Raw genomic sequence first — 18,885 nt, forward strand, 5'->3', positions numbered from 1 at the left:
GATAAGATGACATTTTAACTGTTAGCCCTCCACTCACAGCATGGCAGAACTGCTTACACATAGCCCCAAAAGGAGTGTGACAGGTTAAGTCTATCTTCATCGAGTCTCCATACCTTCTCCCTCTCACACGTACAGTTGCTTCGGGCTCAGGTTTAATAGTCTGTTTTCTGGACACAGGAATCTTTGGATTTACCCTCTTCTGCGTCTTCTGTCGAATGCAGTACTTCACTTATCAACCTAAAGGAAACTTCACGGTCTGAAAAAGCTGAGAGAGACGGGGGTCGGTGGGGCTGGCTGGCGGCTGAGGGAGCTTGGGCAGGACCCGCAGGCCCCTGGGGTCGGGTAGGAGAGGGGATGAGGGAGGTGGGAGGCAGCAGGGACTATGGCCAGAGCCAGAAACACAGGCCACGAGCCCTGCCCCGAGCGGCTGGGCCCTCACTGCAGGCTTAGCAACCCCTCGGGGGGGCCAGCATTTGTGCCCCGGCCATGGCCCAGCCTTCCCCCCGGCTGCTTCACTCACCGGTGGCTCAGGCCAAACTGCAGCACCGCTGTCTGCTGCTGGCCCTAGAAACAGCCCCCCCATTACGAATCGTCCTCTGTGGTGGCACCCGCGCCCCCACCCCACCGCAGGCCCTGCCCTCGGTCCCCACACAGGCCCTGGCGTCACCCAAGGGCCGGACAGAGCTCCCCGGGCTCCCTTTACGCAGCCCATGGAGCCCCCAGGGCCGTCTGTGGAAAGAAATTTGGGTGCTGGAGCCCGTGGACACCGTGCTCCTCGTGTGCCATGAGAGCGCAGTGCTTCACAGGAGACATTTCTGAAGGGGGGTGAGGGTATGCAGGAGACTCGTTGGACACTAATTCCTCCCGTGCCTTCCTGTGAGAAAAATCACGATAATTTTTTCAGTCGGGATCTTCTGTGAAGCTATTTTATTCGCGAGTGCAATGTCGAGCGTCCTGCATGCAGGAGCGCCCAGCGAAAGTATATCATAACCTTATATTCCCTATTCGCGGGACCTCTCGCGATTATTTTTCAACGGTCTCGGGAATCTGGAGAGGTCCCAGTTGACTGGAAGCTGGCAAATGTTGTGCCAATTTTCAAGAAGGGCAAGAAAGGAGACCCTGGTAACTACAGGCCTGTCAGTCTCACGTCAGTGTCTGGTTAAATTACGGAGAAAATTATCCTGGGAATTATTGAAGTGCACCTGGGGGACAATGCAGTCATAGGTCCCAGCCAGCATGGGTTCATGAGGGGTAGGTCCTGTTTAACAAATTTGATTTCCTTTTACGATAAGATCACCCATCCAGTCGATCAAGGGAAACCAGCTGAGGTGATCTTTTTGGATTTCACTAAAGCTTTCGGTACAGTTTCCCGTAGGATCCTCCTGGACAAAATGTCCAGCACACAGCTAGATAAAACCATCATACGATGGGTGAGCAATTGGCTGACGGGCAGGGCACGAAGGGTTATGGTACATGCGGTTCCAACATTAACCTAGGCCAGACTTGCAAGAAAAGCAGAGCTACTGCTGCGAGGACAGATGCCACAGCAATACAGCGAGAAATGTCTAAAACGCACCACCAAGTGGCAGAAAGCTATAGCTACATTTATCAGTAAATTCATAGCTTTCCCAGAAATGCTTCTTTTTACCACGCATTTCAAGAAGGATAAAAAATCAGTGTTTTCATTATAATGTGCCATACAGACTACTTACGAAAATGAAGAATACTCCAGCGCCTAAAAAGAAAAATAGAATGTATGCTCATTTTTATAGTTGAAAAGAAAAAGACGAGACTCTTGAAGCACAGCAAGTGGTATTTTTTCCATCACCTGGCACAGACCTGTCTCAGGGAATATCACACTCTAGGCTTAAAAGCAAAACCAGGAATTATAGCAAAGAAAAGCAGTGTATTTCCCCCAAACCCAGAGCATCCACGCACCTTTCGGAACAGCTTCCTGCTGGAGACAAAGCTATTGATGACTGGCAGTTTACACAGAGATTGCCAGTGGTCTCAACCCCAGAACAGTTAATTGACCCCAAGTCAATTAACCCCAAGTCAGACTGCTTTTGACAGCAGTCTAACAAGTGAGCCAAATTTCAAACGGACAACAGTGAGCAGAAGTACACATGAGGTTCAGTTGTATGTGGATTGTCCAACTTAGAACACTTAGGTCAGTTTTAAACCTAAAGAAAGAATTGCATTCTTCCTAACCACACTTAATTTGTCATCTTTTGGAGTGTTTATACCACCAGGCATTGCCACCTGAGACCACAGAGAGGCAAAAAGAACTAAGTCTACTCCCCAGACAAGAGCATTTTCCCTTAGGCTCTCTTCAAACTGACGCTGAACTTTAAAATCTTGAAGCTGTGGAAGAAGTTGCAAATATTAGAACTATAACACATTAAGTCCCGGTAACTTTATGGGAAAGGATTTCACTTTCACTTTAGTTCGACAAAGCCCCTCACCAGAGGCTCTTACAGGAAACGGACAGGATAAAAATAGAATGATACGGGAATAAACAGTGGGCAAAGAAAGGTTTCTAGCAGGATGTACGATGATGACCCGTGCTGGTAACATACTCGTTATCTGGAAAACGGAGTGAGTATCATGATGCATTTTACAGAAACATTATGCTGGATGACCAAATGCAACTCTCAAAGAGAATTACACGTGGATTTCAAGAACTTGAGTGATACAAGAGGGCAATTAAACATTACGGGCAAAATAAGTGCATGACGTACATGAAGGGGATTATTTTTTACTGTACCTACAGAATCACAAGCTCTGAAAGAATTGTTACTACGCAGGGAAGAGAGCTTGGAAAAACTGGAGCCAGACCTCTGAAAAGACGAGTTCGATGATTATCCACAGTCAAAAAGTGAGAAGGAATTAGATATTTGATACTATAGAAGGAGCCAAGACGACATCCTGCTTTATAAAATCCATGTGGCAAATCCATCTTGAACAGTGAAACCCTGATAACCCTAACTTACTAAAACATAGTAGAGGGAGGAAAAAAGACACCGTGTTAAATGAGCATCTGGTTTGCTGCCTTATAGCAGCTGGTTTTTTGAATCCTTGCAATGACTTCAGAAATATTTAGTGCTGTTTAAAGAAACTGCATCCGTAAGTAACCTTAGGAATGGTGATCAGCATACTTTTAACTGCTACCCACCAATTCTAACGCCACTTGCCTTGACTTGAACTCGTTGCTCGTCTGGACATTCTGGTTCTGAATGGCCTCAAATCTTTCACAATCACCACAGCTCAAGGCAGTGGAGTGGCAGGAAGAAGTCACATCTCAACAGGATGAAGATGAGAAACTGAAGACTAAAGTCTTTGCTACCACTTTAGCCCATGTAGCACAGTACAGTGATTTAAAACAAATTCACAAACACACGCCGAGCCCTTTTTCATTACATTTATTGTTCTTTCAAGAGGCACAATGACGATTTCAGCTTCCCCTCATTTTCTTTTACCTTGCAAAACAGCAGGGTACAGGTTAGAGCCATCGATCTACGATCAGTATATACTTCAGATGGTCTCCAATTAAGTTTCCACATTTCCTGGTAAGAGAGGCACATGTGCCAGACAGCAGCAGCAGCTGAAATAAGGAAAGTTAAAGCAATACTTGCTTAACAAGCCGCACTGCTATTTTAAGGCAGGTTTGGTGAAAGTTTGACAGGCAATTTCCTCAGGAAATGAAAAGAATTTTGCCTACGGAAATATAATAAACTTGATTGAAAAGAGGCTTTTAGAAAATACGTCATCAGTGTGAAATTACATTGGTACTACACTTTCTTTAGGTACAAAGACATTACTGAGTCTTCTCGTTCAGAATTCAGACTTCTCAGTTATTCCTTAATCTTGCAGGAACACGTGAAGGGAGGCAGTGATGCTTTACTGTCACAGAAGGCAGAAGTTTTCCACAGAATCAGGAATTTGGGCACCGCTGAACTCTCCAAAATCTCTCAGGCGGTGTTCTCAATGAGAAGGGCAATACCTTGTCCACCTCCAATGCAAGCTGACCCGACTGCGTATTTCCCACCACGCCGCCTGTAGAGAAAATACAACAGTGAAAATGACTTACATTTATGAAACCACGGTAGCTGTTGTCCCGATTTTATCAACAGAAACTAGCTATCGACTTTTCAAAGGTACTGATAACGAGGAGATTTTCCAATCTTCTTTTCCTGGGAAAATCTTACGAAGCCTCAGCTGCTACTGAAATATTTCTGTAGAAAAACAGAGTTCCGCGTCTGGGTCTTTCCCACCTAAAAGACAGTTTATTATATTGCTCTTAGGAGCACAAAACAGAAAGGAACGGCATTAGGGGATACTTCAGGTTTCAACACATGGTAAAATATCGCATAACTCAAATATAATTTTATGGCCAAGGTGGTCTTTAAAAGCTAAGTTTTCTACGGCCGCACTCAACCATTTTTTGCAAGCTGTAAATTAAGGTTTTATGGTTGAATATTAGTAGAGTGTTGCAAGTACCAGCGAAAACATATAGGGATCTCTGCCCTGAAGGGAGGGGAGGGGGAAGGAAAAAAAAATAAAGGGAAAATTCAGATTAAAATGATACTGAACATACCAAGCAAGCCAAAAGAGTCAGCATTTCTGAAAACGGATTAAAGGAGAAGGAGGGCGATGGCAAAGCCTTTTAAATGTAGCCCGTTAAGGAAGGGACAGACTTTGATCGAGGCAATTTCAATAAAGGAAGCTTTCCACTGACTGCTGGGGGCTTTGGATCAGAAGTAGAGGAAGGCAAAAAGTCCTGTAATGACGAGAGAATGGAATGCGAGGCTGGACTTGGACTGCAGGACACAGGCAACGTTTGTGTACAAAGAGGAACACCTCAGTGATGACAATTTAGAGCCAGTGGACTGGAAGATTTTAGTCGCGCAGTGTCTGCGCTACAACTCCTTTGCAGGCGTGAATACGTCAGCACTGCATTACCAGTAGCTGTTGGCCATACACATACCTTAATTCATGAACCAGATGAGCTGTGATCCGTGCTCCCGAAGCACCCAAAGGATGGCCGATAGCGATGGCACCTCCGTTGACGTTGGTTTTCTCAGGGTCGAGGCCCAACACTTTCTCAACAGCCAGATATTGAGGTGCAAATGCCTCATTCACCTGCAACACCGGAGAAACAATACAGCCGTTCACTTCTGTTCAACTGGCCACTTGTACGAGGGGAAGCGTTCCTGCTAAAAAGATCGGTAACCTCGCTGTTCGCGTTAAATCCTCTCACCTCTATCAAATCCATGTCCTTCAGGGTCAGTCCCGCTTTCTTCAGAACCTCAGTAATTGCAGGTACAGGGCCTATTTGGAAAATTATGTGCACAGTTAATGAAAGGAAAAATAAAGCCTTATAAACATGCTATACATTGGATAGCTTTATAAAGCCTCAACAGATTCCATCCCCATGAGCTGCTGTGGAGCCCATGAACCTCGGATATGGCACTCACCTACTTTATTAGTTGGCGAGAGAACTCCAAAACCTAAAAAATTAACTATTTGGCATCTTCCTCAACAAACTGCCAAGGAAAGTTAGGAGCGTCATTGCTGCTGCACAGCGATGTTGGTGAACGCGTACCTAAGTTTCAAGTCAAGAGGACAGAATCCCATGACAAGTAAAACCACCTTTTGAGGCATTCTCCTCTCCAGTACTCACACACACACACACAAAAAAATAAGGCAGGCTTTCTGGAGCTTGGTGGTCATGTGTTTAATTATGGGTACTGCTGTTTTGGTGCTCTTAGTATAACTTAGCTGTAAATCTAGCTTAAGAACGAACAAACAAAAAAAGCAAACAACAAAAACACACAACAAAATGTCGCTTTGGACCCAGGCCGAAGCAGTCCACTGAAGCAAGTAAGATTTTTTGGGGAGAGTATTAGTTTGGCAATAAAATTGTCTCTAGAAGAAAGCTGACATCTGCAACCTAGTAAAATCCACTAAGAAAGATTCATCTCAAAGCACAGCTACCTAAGGAAAGATACCCTCAAAGAGAATTTGAAAGGGCTGTTTCGATATGTGCTTGCAGGTCAAGGACACCGTGACGTTAGATGGGAGCTGACCGTCAGACGAATAAAACCAATCCTAAAATGCTTTTTAAGTATCTCACTACCAAGAAATGGTACGGATGACTCAGAGCTCAGGAATAAACAAAGCATAAAAATGAGTAAATGACCTAAGAGGCAGAAAGGTTAAAAAGAAAAAAGGGCCCAGGTCAAAGCTCAGTGGATCATTAGAAAGACTCCGGCTTAATACTAGGCCCTAGATGTATTTCATGGACTGATTTTAGTATGCTCATTGTGTGAGAGAGAAATGGGAGGGTCTCGTGGACAACACAAAGACTCCTAATGACAGACAAGGAGACTAAACTTCCCACCCCCCCCAACCTCCCTTTTCTCTTTCTTAAATAATGAATTCTCTCAGAGATTGTAAAGGCAGGGCTCCCTAACGCCGTCAGTATGTGAAAAGGCAGTCGTTCGGTCTGAGCTCCTCTGTTCTCTCAGATCCGTTGCTGTCATGTCTATGAATCTCTTCTGGTCTTTTTGGGTTGCTGGGGACAAGCCGCGGTATTAAGAAGCGAAGACACGAGCTGTTTCTCCGTATGACTTACGAAGTTTTTAAACAGGCTGAAAGAGTTGCCTGACCTACGAAGAATGGGCTGGTTTAGAAAGCACAACGACAGCGTGAAGTCTAGCGAAAGAAACCCTCCCTCTACATTTGCTTTGAAGGTTGGGTTAGTCGGATAGCCCGAGCGAGAAAGCAAAATCTGACAATGCTTCATTTGCATCTCTCCTGACACGTGAAACCAGCCAACAACGACTTCTCTGAACAGAAGGGCAGAGAGGGAAAGTAACGCTGGGATACAATGCTGTCTACGAACTGAACAGAAGGGAAGACTCCCGGCACGTCTGGATCAGCTTTGAGGGTTTGTTTGCGTTAACAGCTGCTTGGTGAGAAAGCGTAAAATACGGGACGTGCAAAAAAGTCGGTTGGTTTGCCAGAATAATGCCTAAACGGACACATCTGTTGGAATCCTGTCTTAACTTGAGCAACTGAGTTACGGCTCGAAAGGGTACACATAGCCAATATTTTTTCAACAAGGTGACTCGTAATTACGCGATAATGGGATGAAAAGCTTACGGGAAACTAAGGTAAGCTTCAGGAGAAAACTCTTATTTTTTTGAAAAACCTGTTTTCTTAACTAAGAGAGTAAAAAAAGGGGAAAAAACGTGGCTGAAGGGACTGTAGTCCAGAGCTAACGCTCTAGGTCAGGCACTGCAAATATCCTTTCAGCCAAACCGAAGTCCATCCCTCTGCGTAGAAGGGTTGGATGGATGCAGCGGGACAATCCCTCTGCAGGAAGCCACCCAAACTTCTCCTTCAGAGCTACCAGACTCGGTACACTGCAGCCTCCTTTCTTAGGACGCCCACCACAAGAAGAGCGTGCTTGATGCCGTAAGAAAAATGTGCTTTATTGCCGCTTACCGATGCCCATTATGGAAGGGTCACAGCCGGATGAGTGATAAGCTACTACTCTCGCCAGAGGAGTGAGACTGTGCTTTTTAAGGGCCGATTCGCTGGCAACGATGACTGCGCCGGCTCCGTCGCACACCCCCTTGCAGTAAGAGAGAAAAGCATTCTTAGGGGAGAAAGCGCAAACAAAAAAAAAAAACCCACGTTTTAAACTAAATATGCCCCCCTCAAAGAGAAACCAAAACCCACTTTCAGTCTACAATGCTATCATTAACGTTTAATGAAGAATTATATTAGTGTTTACTCAAAACGTACCACAATCTTTCACTATTCTGCCGACTGTGAAAGAAAGTTAAACACAGACGATTAATTTTGTTAAATGTAGGTGATTAATTTTAACGTTTCAGAAAAGTAAAATCCATTTTTGCCGCTGAAAGCCTCCCTTATACGGGAAACATCATTCCATAGATTTGCGGGGACCCTATTAATATTAGGTAACCCACGTATCATTAATAGGAAAAGATACTACACAGACACCCATCCTTACTGTGGCCACGGTCTATTTTAGGCAGGAATTGGGATTGTATTCTCGCCGCGGCCCAAAGAACATCGATCAATTGATGAAGGTGATGACTGTAAGAGGAACTGTCCCGAAGGACGCGCTGCTAAGTTCTCAGCCTACTCCGAGTAACAGCAGAGCGTGGTTTGGGCTAGAGAGGATACTAATTGTGGCAGGAAGAGAAGCAGCAGCGTGCCCAGGGGGATAACGGCTGATTTGTAAAGCAGGTATCAGTAATCGTCGCCCCCAGAAGAAAGCAGAATGGCTAAATCCACGCAGCCACTGCGAATATAAAGAATTAGAAATCCTCTCCATCAGGAGACGCTGCTGACAGCCGAAGGTGGCTCAGAAAGGCGTAACGACAGCGACAACAAATTTAGAGAACGTTAAAGGTGACACTTCCGTAAGCCAAGGCTTTGACGTACTCACTGAAGCATTCCCAGCCGTGACCGTCCCATCCTTTTTAAAGACGGCCGGGAGCTTTGCCAATTGCTCCAGAGTGGTCTGGGGTTTCGGGTGCTCGTCCTTTTGCATGCTTTCTTTCCCTTTTTTTGTTTTCACTTCCACCGGTGCCATCTCCGCGTTAAAATGGCCAGCATCTTGAGCTGCAAGCACACAAAGGAAAATAAAAGACGGATTAAAAAAAATGCAGTATACGATTGCCTTTTGCTCTGTTTCAGCCAAGAGTTCAGGGACAGTACCATTTGTGCTTCCTTTAGTTTAAATGGGCCAGTTGGGGGTTTATTGTTTGTTTTGGAAACAGAACAAAAACTGTACGAATACGTTCTAAAACTTCTCCAAATAAAATCTCCAATATTAAAGTATTATTTCAGCAAAGGCTCCAGAAACGGCAGGAATTAGCTTCGAATGTCAGCAGGGAGGGCATCCCCTTATTTCTAGGTTGGATATTAGGAAGAACTTCTTTCCCGAAAGGGTTGTGAGGCATTGGAACAGGCTGCCCAGGGAAGTGGTTGAGTCACCATCCCTGGAGGTCTTTAAAAGACGTTTAGATGTAGAGCTTAGTGAGATGGTTTAGCGGAGGACTTGTTAGTGTTAGGGCTGAGGTTGGACTGGGTGATCTTGTAGGTCTCTTCCAACCTAGATGATCCTGTGATTATTGATGAATACTGATGAATATTGAGGAACAGGACTTCCACACCCATTAAAAATATAAAAGCTACCTTCAAGAGTAGCAGCTGATAAAAACCAACATCATTTGAATCTAAAAACATGCCTAGGTCCTTTATCTCGCGGCCACCTTTGGATTGCAATGTATGTTGAAGGTCACAACTGCCTATTATCCTGTTTACACTATCGATCGACTTCGTAGTAACACAACGCCTCTGAGTTATGGCTTTGGTGATATAAACTGCCCAGAGGAAAGTTTAAAAACGGCTCCTGAAGAAATTTCCCCTCCTTAGATCCCCATCTGCTCTAAATGTTCAAGGGCTGTAGAACAGCATACGACTTGCAGAAGAAAAAAAGAACAATTTAGGTCAATCACAGTAAACGTTGATGTGCAAGAAGGACGTGGGCTGGTGTGGAAGAGGACTACTCTGCAGCAGAAAAGAAAGAAAGAAGGGGACGTCAGGCATCCCACCAAAAGGGCACGAAGCCACATGCTGTGCAGCCAGGGAAAAAAAAAAGTGACAACCAAAAAACAAGCGACACCAAAAAAACAAGTGACAATCCAAAAACAAGTGACGCCAATATGCACGAGCCACATAAAACTTACAAACAGTCCGGATTGTTGCTAAAAACTCTCTGTATTTGAAAATGGCGTCACATGAACGCTTGCATTCCTAAATTTACCAACCAGCTTTGCATCTCTGCTGTGTTTTGAAGGCGTAGCGGTCACAGTCCTCCCGCGTGATGCTGTACTTTGCAGCCAGGTTTTCAGCCGTAACTGCCATGGGTATTTTCACGTGCGTGTCAGTCAGACCTTCCCACAAGGTGTCTTCCAACTGCACGGAACAGTATTAAAAGACATAAAAGACCACAAAGCACAGCAATATTAATATTTATTACTGACAGTTTCTAATTATCCTGATTTTTTAGCTTTTCTATTATATGGAGCACTTTGATGGGATACACCAAGTGACCTAAGTTTTTGGTCTGAGCGTTTTATTACGCTTACCTTGGAATAGAAATTCTAATATTGTTTTGGAAAAGCTACAAAACCGTCAGCATTATGGAAACCTACTGTCTGCATACTACTGGATAAATGCTTTGACCATCTAAATCTGGATCTAATCTCCAACGATTTCCTTCAGAAGACTGCAGTGTCTATATGGCTGATACTTTACACTCCTTTTGAAACACAACTTCGTTCACAGGAAATAAAAAGGAAGTTAGACCTTGAGTTCTGCTCCTAATCTGGTTCCAAACCGAATGTTTCGAACTGCATAAGGAGCCTGGCTCATGTTTTCAGCTCCACCACACAGGACCACTTCGGAGTCATTAAGGCAAATTTCCTGTTAACATAAAACCAAAACAGATTTAGGATTTCAGGATTTAGTTCGCTGGTTTTGAAAGACGGTAACGATCGTTTTAGAAAAATACCTCGTCAACTATAAAGCCACACACAGAATGAATTCATGCTTACTTGTGCATACTTTAAAAGGGCTTACCCTATTAGGATTGGGCTTATCCTATTAGGATTGGGGTCTCTCCCTTTCATCACATGCTCTTTCCCCCTCCTGTCAGTGAGGAACAGTCATGACAACGAGGGAGGAAGAGAATACGGACGCACACATAACAGGAAAGAGGAACAGGACTGAGAACCTGATGGCATCTCCATGCTTGTGTGGTTAGGTTAACAGACGTTTGAGCCTGTGGTTTGGGTTTGAGTATCCCTGCCACAAAACCAAAACATTTTTTTTTTCCCCCCATCTGTTGCCTCTTCAGCTCCCAATCGTCTCAAAAGGAACACAAATTAAACCTCTAAGCCTGAAACTAGACTTTATGATTCTTAATAAATAAAGGGACATAATTTTAGAAAATTTTAGCCAGGTAAACTGCCAAAAGAAACACCAGCCACACACTAATTCACCACCAGTAACTCGTTAATAATTGTGACTGATTTGTGGCATTACGTGCTGAGACGCTTCCTACAGTTTCTAGAAACTGCACATTTAAGCAGTTGTGAACAGCCTGGTCACGTGCCAGAAAAATACAGGAACAAGCACCACTGACGAAATGCCACCGTGGGTAAAGATCTCACGACGATGCTTGGACAAAATCTCCAACAGATCTTTTCAGTGGAGTGCGTATAGACTTCCAGAAAGCGCTAGGGAGAACATTTAGATCAGTATTATTGGGAAAAAAATCACTCTCATAACGATTCATTGCTCCTCAGACAAAAAAAACGTGTTGCTGCTTTTCTGAAGGGAACTATGAGAAACTTGTGATTAGGCAGAGAGTAAATACTACGTTAAAAAAGATGAGCAACACTTCTGCGTGAAAAACACCTCGTTTTTTAAGCAGAAAAATGTCAAATGAACAATGATGTAATTATTCTTGACAGCAATCAAGTGAACTTGTTGAAGGAACGGAGTAAGCAAAGCTTAAAAAAAATCCCCTGGTAAAAGGCATCACAGGAAACTTCCAAAGCGCACGTTAGAAACTGTGGCAGAGTTTCGTGTTTGACAAAGGATATCGAAGAGTCCAGCAGAAATAAAGAGACGGTGGATCAGGAGATGTGATTTCAAGCCACTAATGGATTTCTCATAAATCTCACGCAATGGTCAGCTGCAAATAAGTTGATTTTTTTTTTTTCTATTTTAAAAAAAGCGATGCCATAAACTACCTAACCCATGAGAGTATGAGGATCTTTGAACGAAGACGCAATTAAAAAGACACAATTACAAAACCAGACGTAAAAAAACAGCACTGCATAGGCACACGACCCTGCAGGACAATATGATGCCTCTAGCAGTGGTAGCCAAGAACCCATAACTCATCTCAAACGCGCAATAAATGCTTTTACACACCTCTTCTCTCAGTTAACAACGTGATAAAGTTACAACTAATACAGAAATACAGGAGGGAAAAAAAAAAAGAGCTCAGTACCTGACATCCATTGGCGATGGCTTGGAAACCAGAGCCGCAAAGTCTGTTGACGGTGAGGGCTGGAACCGGGACGGGAACTCCCACCCGCAACCCGACGTGTCGCGCGATGTAAATTGCGTCCGCGGAGCTCTGCGGGCGGAACAAACAATAAGTTGTGTTACACTCACATTTCGTTGGGAAGCGAACGTCTTGAGCAAAAGTCACACCGGCAGGGAACCAATCTTTTCCAAACAGAAAAAAAAAAAAAAACTTACGCTCTTGGGGATCGTGCCCCAAGCTAACGGGTGTTATAAGCACACGATTCTGCGCACAACGCTACCTGACCATGGAAACCGTGGAAAAAAAAGTGGAACCGAGTCATTTCTGCTGAAGAAGGGGAGTTGAAAATAGCCCCTTCGTAGTTACTTGTACTTAACCGAGTAGAAAACGGACTAAAAAATCGAAAATTTACTGGTGGGGGAGATGGAAGAGTATGATGCAAAGGAAAAGAAATATAATTCCAACGTGAAAAGACTGCTATTCCTTGCGTGAAAACGAATTACACGATGGAGCAATTTATCTGTTTTTTTGACAAATAATTCTCACAAAAAGCCCAAAAATTTGAGTAAACGAAACCGAGATGGTAGCCGTGGCAGACAGAAGAATCAAAAGCCACTCTTTTGGCTACGGATCCTTTAGAAGGAATACAGCGTGTTTGGTCACTTATCACTTCAGTTCCCTGGTATCTTTTTCTTCTGCACCCTTGAAATAGTCAGATTTGCATGGAAAGTGTCAGCGTCCACCCTTAGCACAATAAAATCAGAATGCAAAACAAACGTAGGAAGAGAAATGCGCCTGCCTAAAACAAATACCCTCACCTACATGTGTGGATAACTGTGGCTTTGTAACGCCGGTGCCCTGCATACAACAGCATCCAGATCAAAAACTCTTTGTTAAAAAAATCTCTTTAGAAAGCTCGAGGGAAATGGGCCCAAATCAGTTCCAGTCTCTAAAAGAACAGGATTTATACAATCCAGGGCAAATTCATCGATGATTTAATGACACAGGTCATTAAAACAGGAAAAACATAGCACGGATTAGCACCTAGCCATGCGATGAACCCGTATTTTTGAATCAGCCTCACCTGGTTTAAACTATTTTTGTGGAGCTAGAAGAAAGCTAAGCCTTGCTCCCAGCAACGGCACCGATCACGCAGGGTACGTCCCTTAAACACGAACGGGAAGCACTACGCTACGAGCGCTACTTACCCCTTCCATTTCCACCCCTGTGGCTTATTCTCGGCTGCAAAACAGAGGGAGCTATCTATAGGACCGCGCTGAAGATGACTGAAATAATCCCCGGCCGGCGAGTTTTCCGTGCTACCAACCTGCATGACGTTGCCAACGATGACGCTGTCGATGATCTCAGGGGAGACCTTGCCGGCAGCCAGGGCAGCCCGAGCGGCATGTTCTGTCAGATCGGTGGCCGTGAAGTCCTTCAGCAAGCCCCCGTAGGTCCCGAAAGGCGTTCGCTTCGCCGCAACGATGAAGACACCTGCAACAGAAGCGAGAAAGATCCAGATCTGCAGAGCAGGGAGCACTCAGGCACTCTTATTTTCGCTTACGTGAGTTAACAGCCAGACCCACACCAAAGAGAAGCACATAAAAAAGGAGACACAGGGCGTACCGAAGAGAAAACGAGCAAGGTAGCCTCAACAGAATAACATCCTAAATTCACAACAGGATTCATAAACGCTATCGACATCCTACGTTCATCCTAAAAGACAGCGTGAACCCAAGCAGCTCAAGACAAGTAAGATACAGGAGGCAGCGATACTTTAGACAGGGAAAATATGCCGGAATTAATGGTCAGAAAGAAAAGCTAGAAGACTCCAGGGACACCTCCTTTCCAAGAAGTCTGGAAAAAGTAGATAGTTTGGATACGGGGCAGACAAAGGAGGCTGCCACACTCCATCAGATATCAGTGACAGCGCACTAAAAGCATGAAGGGAACTTCCATGAAAACCCACACTGGATACCCGTGAAATAATCTGTCAGATGAGGAACTGTTCTTTTAAAACCAAAAACGGCCACTTCCTATCTTACAAAAATCAGGGAATTTGGGGCTTACTCACTGAAACAGTGTTCACAAAGGTTTGTTGTTTTTTTTTTAAAAATGTTTTAAATTTGACACCTTTAACTTTAGAGAAAAGAAACGTTCTCTTATAAAAATATAATGATATTTTCCTAATTAATATAGGTCACCTAAGCTGCATTAGCACCGGTCTTCCAGCTTCGGAGAAGAAAATCCAGTTTCCAACGGAAAGGAGAGCCTGTGCAGGCGCACAAACGCCTCGGCCGGAAGGAGCCTAAGAGGATTTGAGCTCGAGCAAAGCCCCGCACCCTACAGAACACGTACCGACTGCTCGGCACAGCAGCTCTCCCCTTCCACGTGTCGGGACAAGAGGGAAGCAGGCTGTGAACTTTCCCCCAGTTGAGCTCACGCGCCTTCTCTGCGGCTGCCATGGGACAGCCGCTGTTATTTTAAGCAACGCTGGAAGGATACGCACAGATGGAAGGATGAAGGCAAACGAAAAGGCCTGTTCTTTACGCTGCCCGCGACCACCCTTCTGACTGCTTTCAGGCCTTCTGTTACAGGCTGCGCGATCTTTGGCTGGTTTGTCACTGAGGGTGCTCCTCCATCTCTCGTGTACGTGGATTACGCGGACCCCAGGCTGCACGATTTACAGGAAAGGACTCTCCAAACTCGTGAAGGTCAAGCTCGCTCCACTGACAAGGACCTGAATGCAGTGCTGGGACCCGAAGCAGGCAGTCCTTACGCTCTGAAAACCGTCTGGGAAATGCCCTGATGTAGACCGAGCAAGAATTGCAGCTTCAAGGATAAGCACGAACAGCCACTGACTGAAATCCATTCACCGAAAGTTTTTTTTACTTAGCTTGTACATGTGGGTTTTATTTAAAAAAAAACTGAAAACTAATAACAGATGGAAACTGGGAACCCCTACAGGTGTTTTTGTTCTAAACAAAGATGCTTTAATTAATTTATCATTATGGAAAACAGCCACATTTAGTATATTAGTACTCAGCTGCAAGGCTTTGCTGTGAACCAGGTCAAGGACCCGACCAAGCCAAAGAATTTTTCCCCTCCCTTTTGACCTGGAGGTTGGCTGCCCGCATTATCTGCTGAATCACACACAGACAGCTTTACAAACAGGCCCGGGGTGGGGTAGAACTTTGCCCTTCAGTTGACAATTAACAACATTTTCTCTTCCAACCTGACCGTTCGCCGCTGCCCACGTCTTCCCCCACAGCACCACAGGGCCAAAGTGTAACCCAGACCACATCATGCAACAGAAGGATAAAGACTACGGCTGATGATATTCATGTGGATCAGTTCTGCAACCGAGTCCACTTTGTGGCTGCTCAGTAAAACAGTAGTTTCAGACTAAAGGAGAAGATTGGAGTGAACTAGCGAGGAAAGAAAAAAAAGCACAACCTTACCTCGCAGGCATGAAATTACACTGACCGCAGAGATACTCCCCTGAGGGCAATTACTCTGATTTTGCTTGTGGGGAGAGACATCATCTACAAATGCTACACCCTTCACTGAATTTCAGGAGGGATGACAAGAGGTAGATCAAATCCTGTGAGGAGGAACCCTGCCCTTTTTCCTAAGTCCCCATTAATTAGCACTGTCCTACATCACCACAGCAAGACTCCCAGTCTCCGCTATTTCCCAAGGTGACAAATGCATGACAAAAGCAGAATATTACCAAAGGCATACGGATTTGGAAACCTTTGGGACTAGAAAGTAAAGGTAACTGGGCATTCTTATCAAATACTCAGTTCAAGACATGTTTTAATCTGGTTTTGTTAAGAACCCTCCGCCAAAATCAGACACAGATCTGAAACCTTCTGTAACCCTCCAACACTTCTTAAATGCGCTTGGTATGAAAATATTTCTTCACCAGGACTCCTTTACCTTATTTTTAGAGGACGTACGATTTAAACCACACAAAGTAGTTCTTTACACAAAACACTTGCAGGAGCTGCTGGAGCTTACAAGCGGCGTTCAACCTGCACTGTTACTTCATATGCCTGCATATAGGTCTGTGTGCTGCCTCCGGCCCTACAGAAAGTTAAGGACAGTATAATCCTGTCACGGGTCTTTAGACCAGCGGAGGTGTGCCAACACTCTGTGCTTTATTTGAAATATTAATGTTATTCCCAGCCGTTTATCCATGCTGACACAGGACCGACAAGGCAGTGAGGAGGAAAACAGAAGAAACCAAAACAAACCCAAGCAAGACCCACAAGCCAACCAACACCCACAACCCCACCACCCCCCCGCAGACAGAAAGGGGCTCAAAAATGCCATTTTCCCTTTTTTTTCCTCAATCCCACAACCCGCCGAGGGGCTGAAGGACCCAGCCCTTGCTGCACCCCCCCGCACCCGGCGCTGCCCCCTCGGGCAAGGCAGCGGGGCCAGCCCGTGGCACCGACCCCCGAGCCCTTTTGGGGAGCCTCCCCGGGTGACAGGGGGGCGCCCCGGGCTGACAGGACCCCACAAGGACCCCTCCGGGCCCCCCCAAGCCCGACTCACCCCTGAGGAGCGCCATGGCCGCCCCGCTCCGCGCCCGCCCTCTGTGGCGCCCCTCAGCCCGCACATTCGCCACGCCAAGAGAGGAGGCGCCTGTAACGATTTCCGCGCAGGCGCCGCTTTTTGTTGATTTGATTATTTCTTTATCTTTATTTGATGTGTCCCCTCCTCGCCGTCCCCGCGCTTGGGGAAAGGGGAGCGGGGGGACGGCCTGAGGCGAATCGGCGGCGGCACAAAATGGCGGGCGGCCCCGTGAGGGTCGCCCAGGGCGCTGCTACCTGGTTTTGTCCATATTGGTGGCCTTACGTGGAGGAAACGGGGCTTTTCTTCCCGGTCTTCTCCCTGTCTGTACCTCGACCTTGTCAGTTGGTGCGGGGGATGCCCCCCAAAGCACCTCACAAATTTCTAGTATTAGAAAAGGCACGCTGAGGTGTAAAAAGTGTGGTGGTTGGTGGAACACCTTGGGCTGCCAAAGGGAGGATCGATAAAAATGCTTTATTACAAACAGGAAAAGTGCCATATGTCTTCAATGAAGGAATTTAAAACATTTTTCTTCTAGATTTTCCATATGAAAACTAAGTGTCCTATTCAAAATGTCTTTCAACTGCTTTGCTGACGTAATTCCGATGATTCAATGAATCTGGAGACCAGTGAATGTACCTGTAACCTAACCTTAAAAAAATAAAAAAAAGGAAGAAAAGGGGAGAAAAAAGGGGAAAAACATAAGCAAAAGGAAAAAAATGTTCTACTTTACTTTCTCTCTTTGCCATTGAATTGTCTCACTTCACATACACGAGGGCTGGCACTGCCTCAGCTCCTCTGCATTGGTTTACAAGGCCGTAACACTTCACGCTCAATTGGCTTTTCATTACCTCACAATATGTAAACATCTCTAAAGTTGTCACAACTTCTAAAGCTTTGGAAGTCATAAGTAAAAGGTTTCAGGCTCTTTGTGTTTGTAAATTAGAAATATCAATGTTTCCGATGTATGAAGCAAGTACTGAAATGTGTATTTAATACAGTCCATTTTTGACCAAGTCACGATTTCTTCAAAAGTGTTTATTTCACATTTTTTCTTATCCACAGCGGAATATTACAGTGACTATTACAAGCATTTTTCTTATAAACAGAGGTGTAGTTTACAGATTTGTTCAAAATGGAAAAATATTTTACAAGCAGTAGTATTTCATCTACAGCATTCGCTCCTGTATATCATTCAACTTCTTTTAGAGCAGCTATACCTTCTGCTTGTTAAAGTAATTAGACTTCACCCCACCCCCCCAAAAAATAGATATTGCACTACAATAATAATAAACATTTTTGATAATTTGTTTTCTTTTAATTTCAACTTAATTTGAAAGCCTTAGTCCACTGGCATTTACCTTTTGAAATAAATTGTATGCTTGTCGGGGCATATGTCTTCTGGATTATTTTAATTTACATCTACAGTGCTGTAACTTTTTTTCGGGAAAAAATAATTTATGACTGCAATATATGTGAATCAATGAAGCTGGAGGAATAGGTTTCATGGCAGCTCATGCAATTCATTTTAATTAGATTATCATACTTATATGCGATGGTAAAATGTTAATTTTTCAGTTAAACGGTCCGGAAGAATGAGTTTGCATATTCTTGCTCATTTATGGTTGAAAAGGGAGGAAAAGGACTGGCTGTTTCAAGTGCATCCTTGACACTTGTATCTTTTGCAAGTCACGCGAATTGAGGGTCAGATATTGCAAAGGCTTTAGATACGTTGTGATTTCAATGTTCAAGTCACCGGGCAAGGTAGCAGCCACTGCGTATGCTTGTTGCCTGCAATACACCCACATTTTGTTGTTTCACTCGCAGAAGTGCCGTTAGATAAATTGTGTAAACAAAAAATGTTTGATTTACAGTTGCATAAATTAATTCTAATAACTTAATTCTCATTGTTTAACGTTCTTTTCTACAGTCGACAACTACAACAGCCTTACTAGCTGAAAGATAAGCAACCGCAGCTACAAAACCGCCAGTGAAAGAAAAAAGAAAAAGCAAAAAGAATAAAATAAAGTCAAGTTTCAGCTGGAAATGAAATGTGTATTTTGTCCTAGACACTTCTCATAGGTCAGACAGCACAAACCTGAACTTGCCTTTGAGGTGTTGGTTCGGTGGTGGTG

At 44.5% G+C, this 18,885-nt stretch overlaps 1 protein-coding gene across 1 annotated transcript; it reads right to left on the bottom strand.

Moving 5' to 3' along the window:
- Positions 1 to 3,409: 3,409 nt before the first annotated feature.
- On the bottom strand, positions 3,410 to 16,910 carry LOC310888656 (3-ketoacyl-CoA thiolase, mitochondrial-like). The gene is made up of 10 exons (XM_083815566.1): positions 16,733 to 16,910; positions 13,497 to 13,663; positions 12,131 to 12,259; positions 10,417 to 10,533; positions 9,876 to 10,023; positions 8,489 to 8,664; positions 7,513 to 7,642; positions 5,261 to 5,331; positions 4,988 to 5,142; positions 3,410 to 4,056 (listed from the first exon to the last, which is right to left on the bottom strand). The coding sequence occupies exons 1-10, from the start codon at positions 16,746 to 16,748 to the stop codon at positions 3,972 to 3,974; spliced, it is 1,194 nt and encodes a 397-aa protein (XP_083671692.1). The 5' UTR covers positions 16,749 to 16,910; the 3' UTR covers positions 3,410 to 3,971.
- Positions 16,911 to 18,885: the final 1,975 nt, after the last annotated feature.

The sequence above is a fragment of the Anser anser genome, assembly GCF_964211835.1.
Source record: "Anser anser genome assembly, chromosome: W".
Classification (NCBI taxonomy): Eukaryota; Metazoa; Chordata; class Aves; order Anseriformes; family Anatidae; genus Anser; species Anser anser.

What these genes read in the sequence shown, in the direction of transcription:
- LOC310888656 (XM_083815566.1), bottom strand. An exon ending in ACAGCAGAGATGCAAAGCTG is followed by an intron (nt 8,665 to 9,875) that starts GTTGGTAAATTT and finishes GTGTGCTTGCAG; the next exon opens with CTCAAGATGCTGGCCATTTT. An exon ending in CCCTTCCATAATGGGCATCG is followed by an intron (nt 5,332 to 7,512) that starts GTAAGCGGCAAT and finishes TTTTCCAAATAG; the next exon opens with GCCCTGTACCTGCAATTACT.